General features: G+C 38.5%; 1 protein-coding gene across 2 annotated transcripts in view; it reads right to left on the reverse strand.

Moving 5' to 3' along the window:
- PAPSS1 (3'-phosphoadenosine 5'-phosphosulfate synthase 1) overlaps window positions 1-15251 on the reverse strand; it is a 128741-nt gene that overhangs the window by 6984 nt on the left and 106506 nt on the right. For both annotated transcript variants that reach the window (XM_066385519.1, XM_066385518.1), the window contains one exon: window positions 12729-12958. In XM_066385519.1, coding sequence (XP_066241616.1) covers window positions 12729-12958 — 230 coding nt within the window. The remainder of the gene's footprint in view (window positions 1-12728; window positions 12959-15251) is intronic.

The following is a 15251-nucleotide window of genomic DNA, read 5'->3' on the forward strand; positions in this document are numbered from 1 at the left end:
ACTAACCCCATGTGGCCAGCATCTTGATTAACTCCAACATACAGTAACTCTTGGCCTCCTGCTGGAAATTTTAAATCTTTACAACCATTTGCTGTCCTTCAGCCCACATATGTGGTTATCAGCCGAAGCTGTTCACATTGAGAAGAGCTGGGATCAGCTGATAGCTCTTTAAGTGTATTTTCTGATGGTTCATATTCAACTAGGCCAGCTTTAAAATAAAACTGCTAACTAGATGACAAACAATCAGAGAAGCAAAGGAGAATTTCTTCTGTAATATAACTACAAATAGCCTGACCAGGTGATGGAATAGTGGATATAGCATTGGACTGGGACACAAAAGATCCAGGTTCAAGACCCCAAGGACACAAGCTTAACGTGGAATCACAGACATGACCCCAAGGTCGCTGACTTGAGCAAGGGGTCACTCACTCTGCTGTAGCCCCCTGGTCAAGGCCCATATGAAAAAAAGCAATCAATGAATAACTGAGATGCCACAACAAAGAACCGATGCTTCTCATCTCTCTCCCTTCCTGTCTTCCTGTCTGTCTATCCCTCTCTGTCTCTCTCTATGTCTCTGTCAAAATATATATATATGCATATAAATATATATCTATATCTATATATATACACACAAATAATGATGGTAACTTATAAGTAAATCTAATGGACTATTTGGGGTCTATTTAACTTTTCACCCAATTTGAAAGAAACATATATAATACACTGTACATCAAAAACCAAAGAACTCTTAGGAATGAGGTTAAAAAAAAATCACCTTTCAAAACCAGATAAATAGCTATATATGGCTTTCTGTCCAGGAACTTTTTTAAAGCATTGGTTGATATCATACATGACAAATTCAATGACTTTTATTTTCAAACCAAAAACCATCTGAAATACACAAAACATTTAATTACTAGAAACTAACCCAAATCCTTAATTCATCATGTTTTTCTCCCAGCACCCAGTCTTATAAATAAAAGTTAGAGAATAGCTTCTATCAGATATTCAATCAAGTATCGAATTGCCAGGGTTTTCTGAAGTCCTTGCCATCAACTCAACTTTCTTTACCATAAAGTGTCATGACTCTGGGGCAGTCAACCTTTTTATAAAAACCGCCCACTTTTGCAGTGCTGGTCAACCTGGGCCCTCCCATGAAAGCTGGAATGCCCATTAGTGGGCGGTAGGGACCAGTTAATCAGCACTGCAAAGCGGGCAGTTTTTATGAAAACAGAGAACAGAGTTTTTAGTCTGCTTACTTTTTGTTTGAAGTGTGTTTAACATAGTATATTAGTTTCAGGTGTACAACATAATGATTTGACAATTGTATTGATTGGGAAATGGTCACCACAATACATCTAGTTATAACACCTGTCATCACATACGATTACCCAAAAACAAAAGTTTTGTCTTGTGATGAGAACTTTTAAGATCTACTTGCTTAGCACCTTTCCAATATGCAATACAGTATTATTAGCTGTAATCACCACACTGTACATTACATCCCCCTGACTTATTTTACAACTAGAAGTCTGTACCTTTTCACTAACTTCACCCATTCCCCTGCCTCTGGTAAGCACCAGTCTGCTCTCTGTACCTCTGAGCTTAAGAACAGTGGTTTTTAACTGAGTGCCAATGGGCAGGTTTCAAAAGGACCCACAAATATCCTGATGGGCAAAACTGTGGGTTTCTGTGCTTTCAACTAAAAAAGGTGAATCATTTTTCATCTGTTCTAATAGAAGCCTCTGCTTAGTAAAGAATGGATCTCAATTTTCAGGAAACTAATCCTAGAAGCTCCCAGATGCCCATCACCAAACAAAACGGTCTGGGATGAGGCGCATGGCTGAGCTCTCAGGACTGCCCTGGACTACTGTGAGCAGCAACTGACATCCATGGATGCTGCTTCCCCTAGAAGGCCTGCAACTATGACAGGTTATAGAGACAGAAATCATACATTTTCAAAGGGTCTTTAAAAAGTGGTAGCTCAGGCTTGGCCAGTTGGCTCAGTGGTAGAGCATTGGCCCAGTGTGTGGAAGTCCTAGGTTTGATTTCCAGTCAGGGCACACAGGAAAAGTGACCATCTGCTTCTCCATCCCTTCCTTTATCCCTCTCCCTGCCTGCCTCCTCTTCTCTCCCACAGCTATGACTCAAATGAGCAAGATGGCCCCAGGCACTGAGGATGGCTCCATGGCCTCCCTTCAGGCACTGAAGTAGCTCAGTTGCCAAGCAACAGAGCAGTGGCCCCAGATGGGCAGAGTGTTAACCTGTAGGGGGCTTGCTGAGTGGATCCCGGTGGGGGGCACATGCAGGAATCTGTCTCTCTGCCTCTGTCTCCCCGCCTCTCACTTAATACTAAAAAAAAAAAAAAAAAAAAAAAAAAAAGTAGTAGCTCAAATAGTTTAATTTACAAGTTCATCAGAAAAACTGAGTGCATTTTAGGTAACAAGGACATTCGTCTAACTATATTAAACAATTTCCTTTATATTTGTCACCAAGATTTCTTTGTTATTTGCTTTCTACTTTTGTGACACATGAGAAATCAGGATTTCTAGTACTCTCAAATGTATTGATCAGCTCCAAATATGAAAGCAAAAAGAAGTCTGGGGGGGGGGGGAGAAATGCTTATTTTTGATTTGTCAATAATAATGAAACAATTAAGAGAATAAGGTATCCAAATATATCAGTATTGTTACAACACTGATTCTCAACAGAAGTGATTTTGCTACCTTATCTCCCCCTCCCCAGGGCCAACATCCTACAATAAACAGGACAGGACCTGACACTTGTGGATGCAAATGTCAACAGAGCCAAGGTTGAAAAAGCCTGCTAACTGGCATAACAGAAGGGGGTAAAAATCAATGCATGATACATACAACTTACAGCTACTTCCTCCTGACTCTGCAGTAGGTAAGATCATTGACTAAATACCGCACTGCTCTATAGTCAGGGGAGATCATAGCCAGGTCTCAACAGTGCAACCTTTGAAGGTACAGCTATAGAAAAACGGTACCCGTGTTTATAAGGGAAAGGGGTGGGAAGGGGTGGGAAGGGGTGGAACTGGATGGGAGAGGCAGGTGCCACCCGCCCTCAGTGACACCTAAGGACATGACTGAAAGCCTTTCCAGCCAGTCTCATTCTGGAGCACAAAGGGCACCTTCACAAGTGTCATCATTCATCCGCATGTTGTACACACCCCATCAGGACTTGTAGCACAGTGTAGTGCCACGAGTGACAATTAGGAGCCATTAAAATGTGAACAGAGAACTTCTAACAGTATAGGAAGATGCTCATAAAAAGTCAATAATAAAAAGCAAGGAACAAAATTCTACCATATTATACGCTCAATTATGTTAAATGAATGCATAGGAAAAAAAGCAAAGCACACAAAAATGATGACGTGTGCTATTTTTCTCCTTTTAAATGCTTTCATAATATTTTTATAACTTTTTTTTACTGTTAAACTGGAAGAATTCATTCCATTCATCCTTTATTCACCCAAGAATATGTCAAATCAGGGTATCCCACTCACTCACAAAGAAGGAACTTCCTAGGAACAGGGTTTTCAGAGGGCAAGCACACAGGACAAAGACCTGTTTTCCTCCCACCAGCTGGAGTATTAACAGCACCTTGTATGCTCGACTGGGAGACTCAGACCACTCCACCCTGGGCGCTAAGGGAAACATTTCCCTGAGAACGGTCTCATTTGCTTCTTCTACTTTTCCTTTCGCGCTGATAGGTGTATCCATTCATCCCACAAGAGCAGTCAAACCTGGTCAGGGTTTGGGGATAGAAATAAGGAGCAGACCACTGACCTCTGGTTCCAGGCTACACTGGCTTCTCTGGCATTAAAACGATCAATCTTCCATGTACTACTCTATGACAGCTCGCTAGAGTTCTAATTGGGAGCCTTACTCAGTGCATGCCCCCCCCCACTTTCTCTCATATATCATATTATGACTGATTAAAAGCAGCACATGGCTATTGCTGGGTTTTATACTGGAAATACCACAACACCTCCTTAGGATGTCCTATCATTCATTCCTAATGTCAACCATCAGAGAAAAAAGTTTACTTTTACTTTATTTCTAGAAAACATAAGCTTCTCGCCTTTCTAGAATGTTTTGCAAACAGGGGTCTAGGAAAGGATAAAGACAGATAAGGTACATTTCCATTTCATCTATTTCACTCTGATCAAAGGAAGTGATCATTGTCTACTCGTTGATAAATGACTCTCAATTAAGGGAGCAAAATGTAGAAAATCTTTTGTTCATGAAATTTTATAAATTGCAAAATCAGAATTTTGCCATCAGAACCCTTTCAGAATCAAAATATTTGTTGTTACAGAAAGCTTAAAATGTACCTTGCATACAATAATGATGTTGCTAGAAACATAATCACTATACTAATTCCATTGTACTTTTATACCTACCAATTTTTTCCATTAAAACCCCCTGCCTGTTACCTCTGGAATTCCAGAGAACGCTGAACTAAAAATGTTTTGTTGTTTGATTTGAAATATAGGGGTGAGGGGGACATGAGGGAAGATATTAGATTTATATATTTAGTAAGAAAATAAATCAGCCTTTATTTAATATAGCAATTATATCTTAAGTCCTAATCGGTGTGTCTCCTAAAGATGTTTTGAAGCAATCCCACTGTCAAAACCTACGCAAACCTAAGCTGCCATCAGCGCCTCCTACACTAACACCGCTTCACACTGCGAGTTTCACAGCACAGTGTTGTGACCAAATAGCTGGACCCTCTTCCCGATTTGGTCTTTGGCTCTGTCTGTGTGACTGAACAGCTTTGCAGTGTGGACTCTTGGAAAAACTTTGCAGTTTGAACTCCATGGCAAACCGCACTCCCTGTATTGACTGCTTAACCATTACTTATTCTACAAATTTGTTTTGCAAACTCCAAGGGAAACCCAGGTAGTGGCCAGTGTCTTGTGACACCCTCTACTGACCTTATGATACCAACCCTTGACCATAGCTCATGACCCTACATGCTGATCCTATATTAGCAAATATTGGAAAGCCTGGTTACTCTAACCAACCTGTTAGCAACCAATCCTCTTAAAGGTTAGCTTCCTGTGGCTTTTGCCCCTAAATACCCTGGTCCTACCCTCTCCCTCTTCAGAACTACAGTCCTAGATTGTACTGGAAGCTGTGTCTCCCTGGCTTACAACCCAAGTTTTTGAGAATAAACCTCTCAATTTAAATTCTAGGATCTTGGAAATTTCTTAACACTGACCACCCCTCCCATCTTTTTCTTTTCTATATTGCTAAGTTATTTCTGTATGTTTATATGCCATGTAATTTCAAACTTATCTTTGTTTTTATAAACACTGGAAGCTAAAAGAAATATGTCTGGTAATTTCCTACATGAAGTCTGCACAGGTCTGCTACTGCTGACTGTAGCTCCTCTCTGGCTTTGGTGCTCTATTTCCTTGTACTTTATCATTTTTGGCTGCAATTCTTCATCAAGCTTGGGTAATTATTTACTGGAATAAGTTGAGGCCCAAGAAAAAAGAGTAGCCCTCCAGAAGGATTTTCTGTTTGCTTCTGCTAAATACTTTCAGGCACGCCTAGTCAAGAACCACCTAAAATTCACTGTAGGGCAGGAGGACTTTTTATCTGTTTTGTTTTGATACCACACAGGTCGTATGTGTTTAGTCCACTGGAGCAGAGTTTTGAGCTTTTGAGCTTAAAGCTCAGCATTCTGCTCACGTTCTCCTGGAGTAGGAGAGTAGGCTGGGTTCACTGCCGGTTCCTCCTTACAGTTAGGTGGGAAGAAGTCCCAGCTCAAGAGGATTGTCAGACTCCCACCTAAGTCGGGGCCATGAAAGTCAACACTCAGGTCTGTTAGGTCCACCCAGACAAAAAGCAGCTTCGGTGCTCAGCTTACCTGAAATCTAGCTTTCACTTAATAGTTTGGCTTTACAGTTTTTTTCTCTTTTTTTAAGTGAGAGGAGGGGAGATAGTGAGACAGACTCCCACATGCTGCTGAATCTTGATCCACCAGGCAACCCTCACCTGGGGCTAATGCACAAATCAATTGAGGTATTTCTAGTACCTGAGGCAGATGCACTAGGACCAACCAACCAAGCTATTCTCAGTGCCTGGGGCAAAGCTCAAACCACTAGAGCCACCAGCTGCGGGATGGGTAGGGGGATGGAAGGAAGAGAGGGAGCTGGGAGAGAAGTTGATGGTCCTTCTCGTGTGTGCCCTGACTGGGATGGAACCCGGAACATCCATACTCCAGGCCAATACTCTATCCACTGAGCAACCCAGCCAAGGCCAGACTTGATGATGCTTATCATCTTATCAGCACCACAATAATTTTATGAAACGTTTTCTTTTAGCTAGCATTTTTAGTTAATTTCTCAAGAGATTCAATCTGTATAGTCTAACCTATTTACCAAAACCCTGAACTTCCTAATATCTAATGCACACTGTAACAATACTACCTTTTAAAAAATCAATATTATAGTAATTATGTACAGTGTCATGTGAGCACTGGAAATATAGGGAGAACACTTTGTAAAGTATGTGATTATCTAACAACTGATTAGTACACCTGAAACTAATACAAAATAATATTGAATGTAAACTTAATTGGAAAAAAAATGTTTTTAAATAAAAATCTATTCTAGTTCCTACCTTTCAAAGAACTACTTTATCTGGTCCCTGTCTATGTCATCATCCTCCTGTCACTCTGTTCTACCCCACCCCAACCTTCTCTCCAAACACTCCATGAGTCTTCTCACCTCAGTACCTTCCAGAATGCTATTACCTCCTCCTTTATCAAGGAAATGCCTACTAGTAATTTTTTGGAGCTCAGCCCAAATGTCATTTGCTCCAGAAACCTACCCGATAGCCCAGAGGTGGTCAGACAAGAGCTAGCAGAGCAAGTCTTCCGCAAAGCATGACCACCCTTAAACCACTGTGTTGTTAGTGGTTTCTTATCTGTCTTCTTCTCTAGAACGTAAGTGTCATGAGGAAAACAACAATACCTGCCTACTTCTAACTACTGTGCCCACACTAACACCTGCATGCACATAGTAAAGACTCTCAATAAATAGTTAATAAATGAATAAAGCACAGCAAAGTCAGCAAGTTTTGTACTAATTTCAATATAACTGTTGACTTTAAAAGACTTATATAAAATTATAGTATATAATTTTATCCTCAAAGATATACATAAGTACATCCCTAATTAAAATTCAAAGGTATAGTAAAACAAAGAAGACAGATAGATTATAAATTAAATCTTATCTATTAACTGTCATGCAGTAACTCTCCTTGGTAAAATATGTGCAAAATCTACAAACACAGGCTGAGACTCAGTAAAGTTATGCAATTACAGTCAAAACTTCTACAAGTGTTCAGAAGAAACATCAAAATTAATGAAAACAAAGTATTTTATAAATTAATGGAGAAGCAAGTTCCCTAGTACTCTAACAAAAATCCTTGTATACCAAAAAGACTATAATGGCAAGGAAGGGAAAGAGAAGAATTCACACAAGAAGAATTTTTCAGTGGTCAGCATGGCAAGACTTGGGTGTGAAGAGTGAGATGAAAGAATAAGAGACTCCCAAGATTCTACATAACGGGAGGAGCAAGTAACCAAGGATATTAAGGATTTGAGGATAGATGGATGGAGAGGTAAAGTTGCTGCTAGGCATTTTAAGTAATATCAAAAAGTCTACACAGAAATGCCCATTAGTGGGGTCGGCAGAATTTTAAGATAGCGTTCATGACCTTCACCCCATAGCATTACTACCGTGATATGTCATCATATATAGCAAAAGGAATGTGCAGACACAGTTAGTTACTAATGTATTGACTAAAAATAGTGAAACTGAGTGGGTTTAACCTAATTATTCAAGCCCTTTAAAAGTGGAGAATTTTCTTGGCTGACAGCAGAGGGGAAGCCAGGGAGATTTGAAGCATGAGAAGGATTGGCCCCGAGGAAGGTTCTAGGCTGAGAGGGAGGGGCTCACGGGGAAAGACTTCAAAGTGGCTTCTAGGAGCAGATAACAGTCCTCAGCCAACAGTCAGTAAGACAAGGGCCTAAATTCTAAAACCATAAGAAACTGAATTCTGCAAATAAGAGTCATCTTGAAAGTGAATTCTCTCTAGAACCTTCAGATAAGAGCCCAACCTGGCCATAATCTAGTATAGCCCCCCACACCCCTCTGACTTCTGACCTACCTAAAGAACTGTGAGGTAATAAATGAATATTGTTCTAAAGCTGCTAAATTTCTGGCAATTGGTTAGAAAGCTAACACAATTACCAACCTGGAAACAATGAAGTGTATATAGCTTTAAGAGTCCTGTACAGAAACCGCTTGAACAGATGAGCTCTCCTGTGGAAAGTATATAAAAGAAGGGAAGAATATATGAAAAGGCCTTGAAGAATACCTACATTAGATTTTTTTTAAATGGTGCTACTAGCACATGATTTCAGGTATACTCCAGCATCAAAACATGAAAGAACTACTCTGTGGATAATGTGAAATAACTGAACAGCAAACACTTGCATCCGCCTGACCTTCATTTACCATTTCCACACGGCACTGTCACTCACGTGTGCTCTCTTTCTGTTAGTTGCTATTTCAATCATGTGAATCATAATCTTACATCTAGCCAAATACAAAAAAAAAAAAAAAAATCACTGCATAAAATAAAAAATTACAAAATAGTCTCTCTTAAACTTTATAAAATCTGAAATAGGCTTTAATCTTGTAGTCTTAAAATTACTAAATTTCTGAGTCACTATTAAAGCTAATATGAATCCACTTAACTTCCTAACTGTAAACAGATGGATGTTATCATAATTCCTATCAATAATATCTTGCCTGAAATCTTTATGAAGTTGGTTTTTTCTCCTTAAGCCTTGTCTTACACTGGTATTTAGTCAAATCAAAAGCTATAAAATCATTAATTACATATAAGTTGGCATGGAATAACATCTATTAATCAAACTTACAACAACCTCACATGTGCATAATTATAATTGTTTTCGCACTACATCAAAGACTATTGCCTTTTCATAAAATTTTAATCACTATCCAACATATTCCCATCAACTTAATTATATTTGAACGCAATATAAAAATTTAAAAAACTAAGGCAGTTTTAAAGCTTCGCAAGTTACAATTTATTAAGACTTGCTAACTCAAAAAAATTCCAAGAAAATGAGCCACTCATGCAACTAATATAGAATTCATCATTGGAAAATCTTATGAGAACTGATGTAATTATTTAGCTTTTGAATGATTAAAAGAGAGACTTAAAGCAATACTACACAGAAAACATGAAAGTTATCAAGGGCCTTCCAGCACATCAGTCAACTAAGTACAGACAGATGGTTCTAGAGTCCTGCATGTGATTAAATCAGCTGATCATGCAAACAAGCCACAGTAATGAAACGTTTCGGCAGAAGGAACATAGTAAAGAAAAGTTCCAATTGTTTAGTTTTGTCTCCTTAACTCATAATAATGGAAACTCACCTAGGTTTTAAGTATTTGGCCACTAGTGGAATAATTTTTTCTCTCCTCACGCTGTAAGTGATTGATCATTACTTTCAAAGCATCTTGTACACAATTAAACAAATAAATTGCATGCTGGGTGCAAAGCAAAATGTTGGCTGGCCCAGCATTCCATCTCTGACACTATATGTGTTATAAACTTGTAGAAAGGTGATGCTGGGGAGCTTTCAAAAGAATTCCAAAGTAGGCTTCTCCCCAGACTAAGCTGAGTAGTCCCCCCTTTTATGAGGGGTATACATTCCAAGACCCCCCCCAGTGGATGCCTGGAACCTCAAGAGTACCAAACCCTATATATACCATGTTTTCCCCTATATATACATACCTGTGATAAAGTTTAATTTATAAATTAGGCACAGTAAAAGGCTAACAACAATAACTAAAAACAGAACTAAAACAATATACTGTAATAAAAGTTGTGAAAATGTGATCTCTCAAATTCTATTATTGTACTGCACTCATGTTTTCACTCAAAGCTTCTCTTTGGCATATACGAATCACCAGCATCACTACTTTTGCACATGAGGGCCTTTATTAAGTAAAATAAGGCTGGCTTGAACACAAGCATTGTGATACCTCGACCATCTGATAACTGAAAGGGCTATAAGTGATCCACAGACAAGGAACACAGCACAGGTACGCTGGGCAAGGGGATGATTCAAGTTGGGTGGACGGATGACAGATGAGATCGTGTGAGACTTCATCACACTACTCAGAATGACCCGCAATTTAAAACTTGCCAATTGTTTATTTCTTCAAAACTTGTCAACTGTTACATTTAATATTTTCAGACCAGAGTAGACAGAGGGGTAACTGAAACCCCAGCAAGCAAAACTGTAGTTAAAGGGGGACTACTGTAAGTTAGTATCTCTGTTGGTGACCCTTCATAATTTCAACCACAAAAGGAAAGAATTATATTCAAAAGATATCTACTTTTCTCCATATTTAATTTATATTTTCACTGTCAACCTCAACTTTTGTGGTAATATAATTCAAGGTTTACTATAATTGCTTTTATTTTTCTTAAAATTCCGTTTTTAAGCTTCTAAGGCATCTCTCTGGTAGGAATAGTTTATTTACAACTCAGCACACCACTTTGATAGCTGCATATCATTTTGACAGTGAAATCACAGTGTGCGCATATTTACATGTAAGCACAGACAGATGGGGGCAAAAGTAGGTTTACAGTTGTGAGGACACAAAACAGTTTATTCCTGTATTATTATTTATTAATTACTGTATTATTTCCTATACAAATAACTGTAAACATACTTTTGCCCTACCCTGTATCTACACTTATACATACGTGTGATTACTCACACACACGCACACATGTATGTATAAGTGTATAATACATATATATATATATACTCACACACATTTTTAGGCTAAAGCAAAGCAAATCATGTCACAATTCAGAACTGTTTCTAGGTGTTGGCAAACCCAAATTTTGTACTAGGGTAAAAATGTTCTGCTTTATTGCAAATTCTCTCATTGTGTGTTTCAGAAGTGAATCTGCGCCATACTTCAGATGTTCAGAAAAGAACAGTCTAGAACTGCTCTGGTCTTGAATTCCATAGGGCACACATAGCTGGTTTTTGCTTGCCCGCACCAGGTAAATAAGCCTTTTCTCCTCACTGACTCAAGATTCTCCTATATTTTAGGTACAGTTCATCACTCAGGAAAGCCTATCATCTAAAATTGTGCATTTTCTCCAGAATTATTTATGCCACTAAATGAGAAGCCAACAAATTCCTCTGATAATAGTCTTTCTTTATCCAGACAGCTTATCATTTATTCCAAAGAATTTAAACGACACATTTATATCCCTTTTAGGGAAGAAAATGTTTTAATTTTTTAAAAGGTTTCCTTTTCTTTCTTGCCCCCACCAATACAAAACAGGCTGCATCAAATGAAGACAGGGTCAGGGTTCAGTCAAGATCCTGAACACCAAGTCAGTTGTGCTCTACCATGGGAGAGAGAATGAGAGCCCTCAGAGTGAAGGTTATTATGGTCAATTTTCAATTAGCACCTGGCAGTAACGGAGACACTGATAAAACTTGAGAAAAAAAAATAATTATCAGTTTTATTTGCTGAACATGAATTGTAAGTTGTACTAAAAAAGCAGGTGTACTCAATTAGCAGATGTAATTATACTAAAAAAGCATCAGTCAAGAAAACAAGTCTTAGGTACAAGTGGCCACTAAGACATAAAAATAACTAGGTGCTACAGACCATGGAAAGAACTCCAGATTTCGAGCTAGGAGGGAATCACCTTGTCCATGGCCACCATTACGGAGACGAAGATACAAAGCCGGAGGTCACATCAGCCTCTCAAGTCACACAGCAAGGCTGGGCCAGAACCCACGATCTCTGATTCTAAAGCCTCGCCCTGCCACTCTAAATTACCGAGTGCAGTATCTCTGATATCATCTACAGATAGAAATTAATACAAGTTCATCAAAGGGAGATAAATCCATTCATAACACTACTACCCATAATTTATACTAAAAGCCTGTTGGTTTGTGGCTCCTCCTACGACCCTTGAAGAAAGAAGCTACACTCTCAGTGGTCAGGAGCACTGGCTGTGAGGCCACCATGCTTGGGTTCCATTGCTGGGCTGCCGTTTACTGGCTTTTATAATTATTTGACCTTTGTATGCCTCAGCTTATTGCTAATCTATATAACGGGAATCATCTCAGCACTTACCTCATAAGAGTGTTGTAGGGAATAATTAACTTAGTATCTGTAAAATATACATAATTAGGATGGTGCGGGCCACACAGTGATTGCAAGAATATGAAACTCTTTCTCACTACCTAGATGCTGTGGGCTTAGCAGAGTAAAAATTAATAATCATCACTAAGTCCCTGGACCACTTCTGTATGCTCTGTAAGATAAGTAGATAAGGCAGACATAGAAATGTCAATACTGCCCTTAAGTCCTTCACAACAAAATTCCTGTAATCATGAACCATGAACCCAGTTTCAACTGTTATTTCTAACTTCTGGGATATCGAGAAATGAGTTTGCTCAGTTTGTCTTTCCCTGAAATAGGTACGACAAAGCTCGTCATCAGCCAAGTTGTTATAAAGATGAGACAACGCATTAGAGCCCTGGGAGCAGCTCAGAACACAAGGTATTTCACAGATTCGTGCAGAGAATGTAAGACTTACTGTTCAGAGTCATAGTAGTCCATACGCTTCTTCTTTTTGTTGTAAGCTGCAACTCGAAAGGGAACTATTTCCAGAGTGATTAGGCCAGGGGCCATGGTCAGCACTTTGGCGCCATGGGTTGGCTCATACAGATCCTTCCCTGTTTCGGGATGGGGCATGCCAGCGGGGTCTCGTCCAACAATGTAAAAATTGGCTCCTGCAACCATCCGTGCTCTGCAATGCCATTGGACCTAGAATAAAAGTTTTTATATTAGATAACTATGCTTTTATTACCAGTCTAGAAGTTAATATTAGATAACTATACTTTTACGACCAGCCCTTTCATATTAGATAACTATGCTTTTATGACCAGTCCTTAGAAGTTTTACCATTAGATAACAATGCTTTTATGACCAGTCCTTAGAAGTAGTAAATAATAAATGAACATGCTTTTTATGTAATCCACATCTATCAATAGGAAATCTCAACAAATTTAAATGTATAATCTTGGAAAGCCAGAAAGAGAACTGGCAAGCCACCCTCCCCCCCAAATGAAACCTAAAAGTATAACTGTGTATGGGTGTTTATGCATACATATTTATATGTTTTTACTTAAAGAAAATATGTGAGTATGTATGTGCCTACATGTATCATTTTTCAAAACTACTAGATGTCATTTATATGTATATATAGTTCAAAATCTAATCCAGAAGGCTAGAAGTCAAGATAGTGGTTGATCCTTTGCAGGAGGCTTCTGGAAGGAGCTTCTGGGATAATAGTAATGTTCCACTGGGTTTGTTTTTTGGGGTTTTTTTTTTGTAGTTTTTTTGACAGATAAATTGACAAATAAAATTGTATATATTTAAAGTATAAAACATGATGACTTGATATAGGTATATACTGCAAAATATTTACCACAGTCAAATTAATTCACACATCTATCACCTTTCTGTACGTGGTGAAAACACTTAAGAGCTACTCTCCTAGCAAATTTCAAGTATATAACCCAGAACTATTTATAAACTATAGTCACCCTACTATACATTAGATCTTCAGAATTTATCCATCTTATAACTGAAAGTCTGTACCCTCTGACCAATTTTGGGAATAGGAGATAGTCCCTAATTCACTTTAATGTCAATTCTAGGAGTTCCTAGTAATGTTGTGTTTCTTGATCCAGGAACTGGGTGTTGGCAACCAGAATGTGCACACTGTGAAAGTTCATTAAACTGAACGTACACTGTGACTTATATACTTTTCTTATGTTACATTGTAATTGGTTAAAAAAATTAAGATGAAAATGATTTAAATGTTTTTAATACTGCTATAAACTGGTACTGAGAAAATCATGTAGCTAAGTGACTATGACCCAAGATACTAGGTAAGAATTAAGGCATTTCCTGCATCCAAAACGAGCTTTGAAGCTTATACTTTCACATTAAGCCATCATTTAAAAACAAAAACTAGTCTAACACCTAGAATATAGAAGTTAAAGTAACTGTAAAAGATTATCATTCTCATTAAAATGTGAAGAAAGTAAACCCAAGTATAAGCGACTTGGCCGATAAAGTGTAGGAAAAAAACCAGTTTTAGAGATCTGTTTTTAGCTACCTCTCTACGTAAGGCTCCATTACTTAGTGATTTTTACAAAACCACCTCCGTTCTATGTGAAAATAAGGTATTCATAATGAACACTACACATCCTTTTCATTTTCTCTCTCATGACCGTTTCTCTAACAGGTACTTGCACACTTATCGACATGTTTAGAAAGGGCAACAGCAGGAGGGGCAGTCTCACCATACACCTGAACTGGTCAGCCTGAGCACTGTGTTTTCTTCAGCTGTTTCTACTGACACCAACTCTTTACTTCCAAATGACATTCATATCCTGCCATGTCTTGACTGTTTAATTTTAGATATTATAAAATGTAGCCATAATTTTCCACATTATTTTTCCTACTATAAAAGATGACATTTGGCTTTCACTCCACCCTCATTCCCTACCCCATTTATTCAATAAATACAGTGATCTCTACACGTTTGGTGAAATCAACATTCACCTATAAAAATAAAAGTTATGAGTTACAAATATATGAAACATGTGAGGACTTAGAACAATAGCTGGTACAGAATAAGTAGACAATAAATGTTAGCTGTTATTATCATCTTTATTTTATTCTCCTCCTTGTACAACTATTTGTTTTTCCTAAAGTTAATAATTGTCTTGTGTGTTTTTTTTTCACTCAGTTTTCCGCATACCTATGTACCTTGTTGTAATGCTGGTAGCCGAGACCATGCAGGTCCACATTGGATGTGGGCAGACGGTAGAGGAACTGTGGGGCTGGAAAGCAATGGACCATTCCCATTTAATAGAATCTTGCAAGGGCAGTCAAGCAAACAGGCAGGAAAAACCGCTTCTCGGGCAAATAAATAAAACAACCTCTCACAGTGGCAGGCAGGCAGGCAAGCTGCCATCTGCAATCTGCAATCTACTATGCAAGGGCGAGCACACATAGCCTCACATAGACTATACATAGCATGGCC

The sequence above is a fragment of the Saccopteryx leptura genome, chromosome 5, assembly GCF_036850995.1.
Source record: "Saccopteryx leptura isolate mSacLep1 chromosome 5, mSacLep1_pri_phased_curated, whole genome shotgun sequence".
Taxonomy (NCBI): Eukaryota; Metazoa; Chordata; class Mammalia; order Chiroptera; family Emballonuridae; genus Saccopteryx; species Saccopteryx leptura.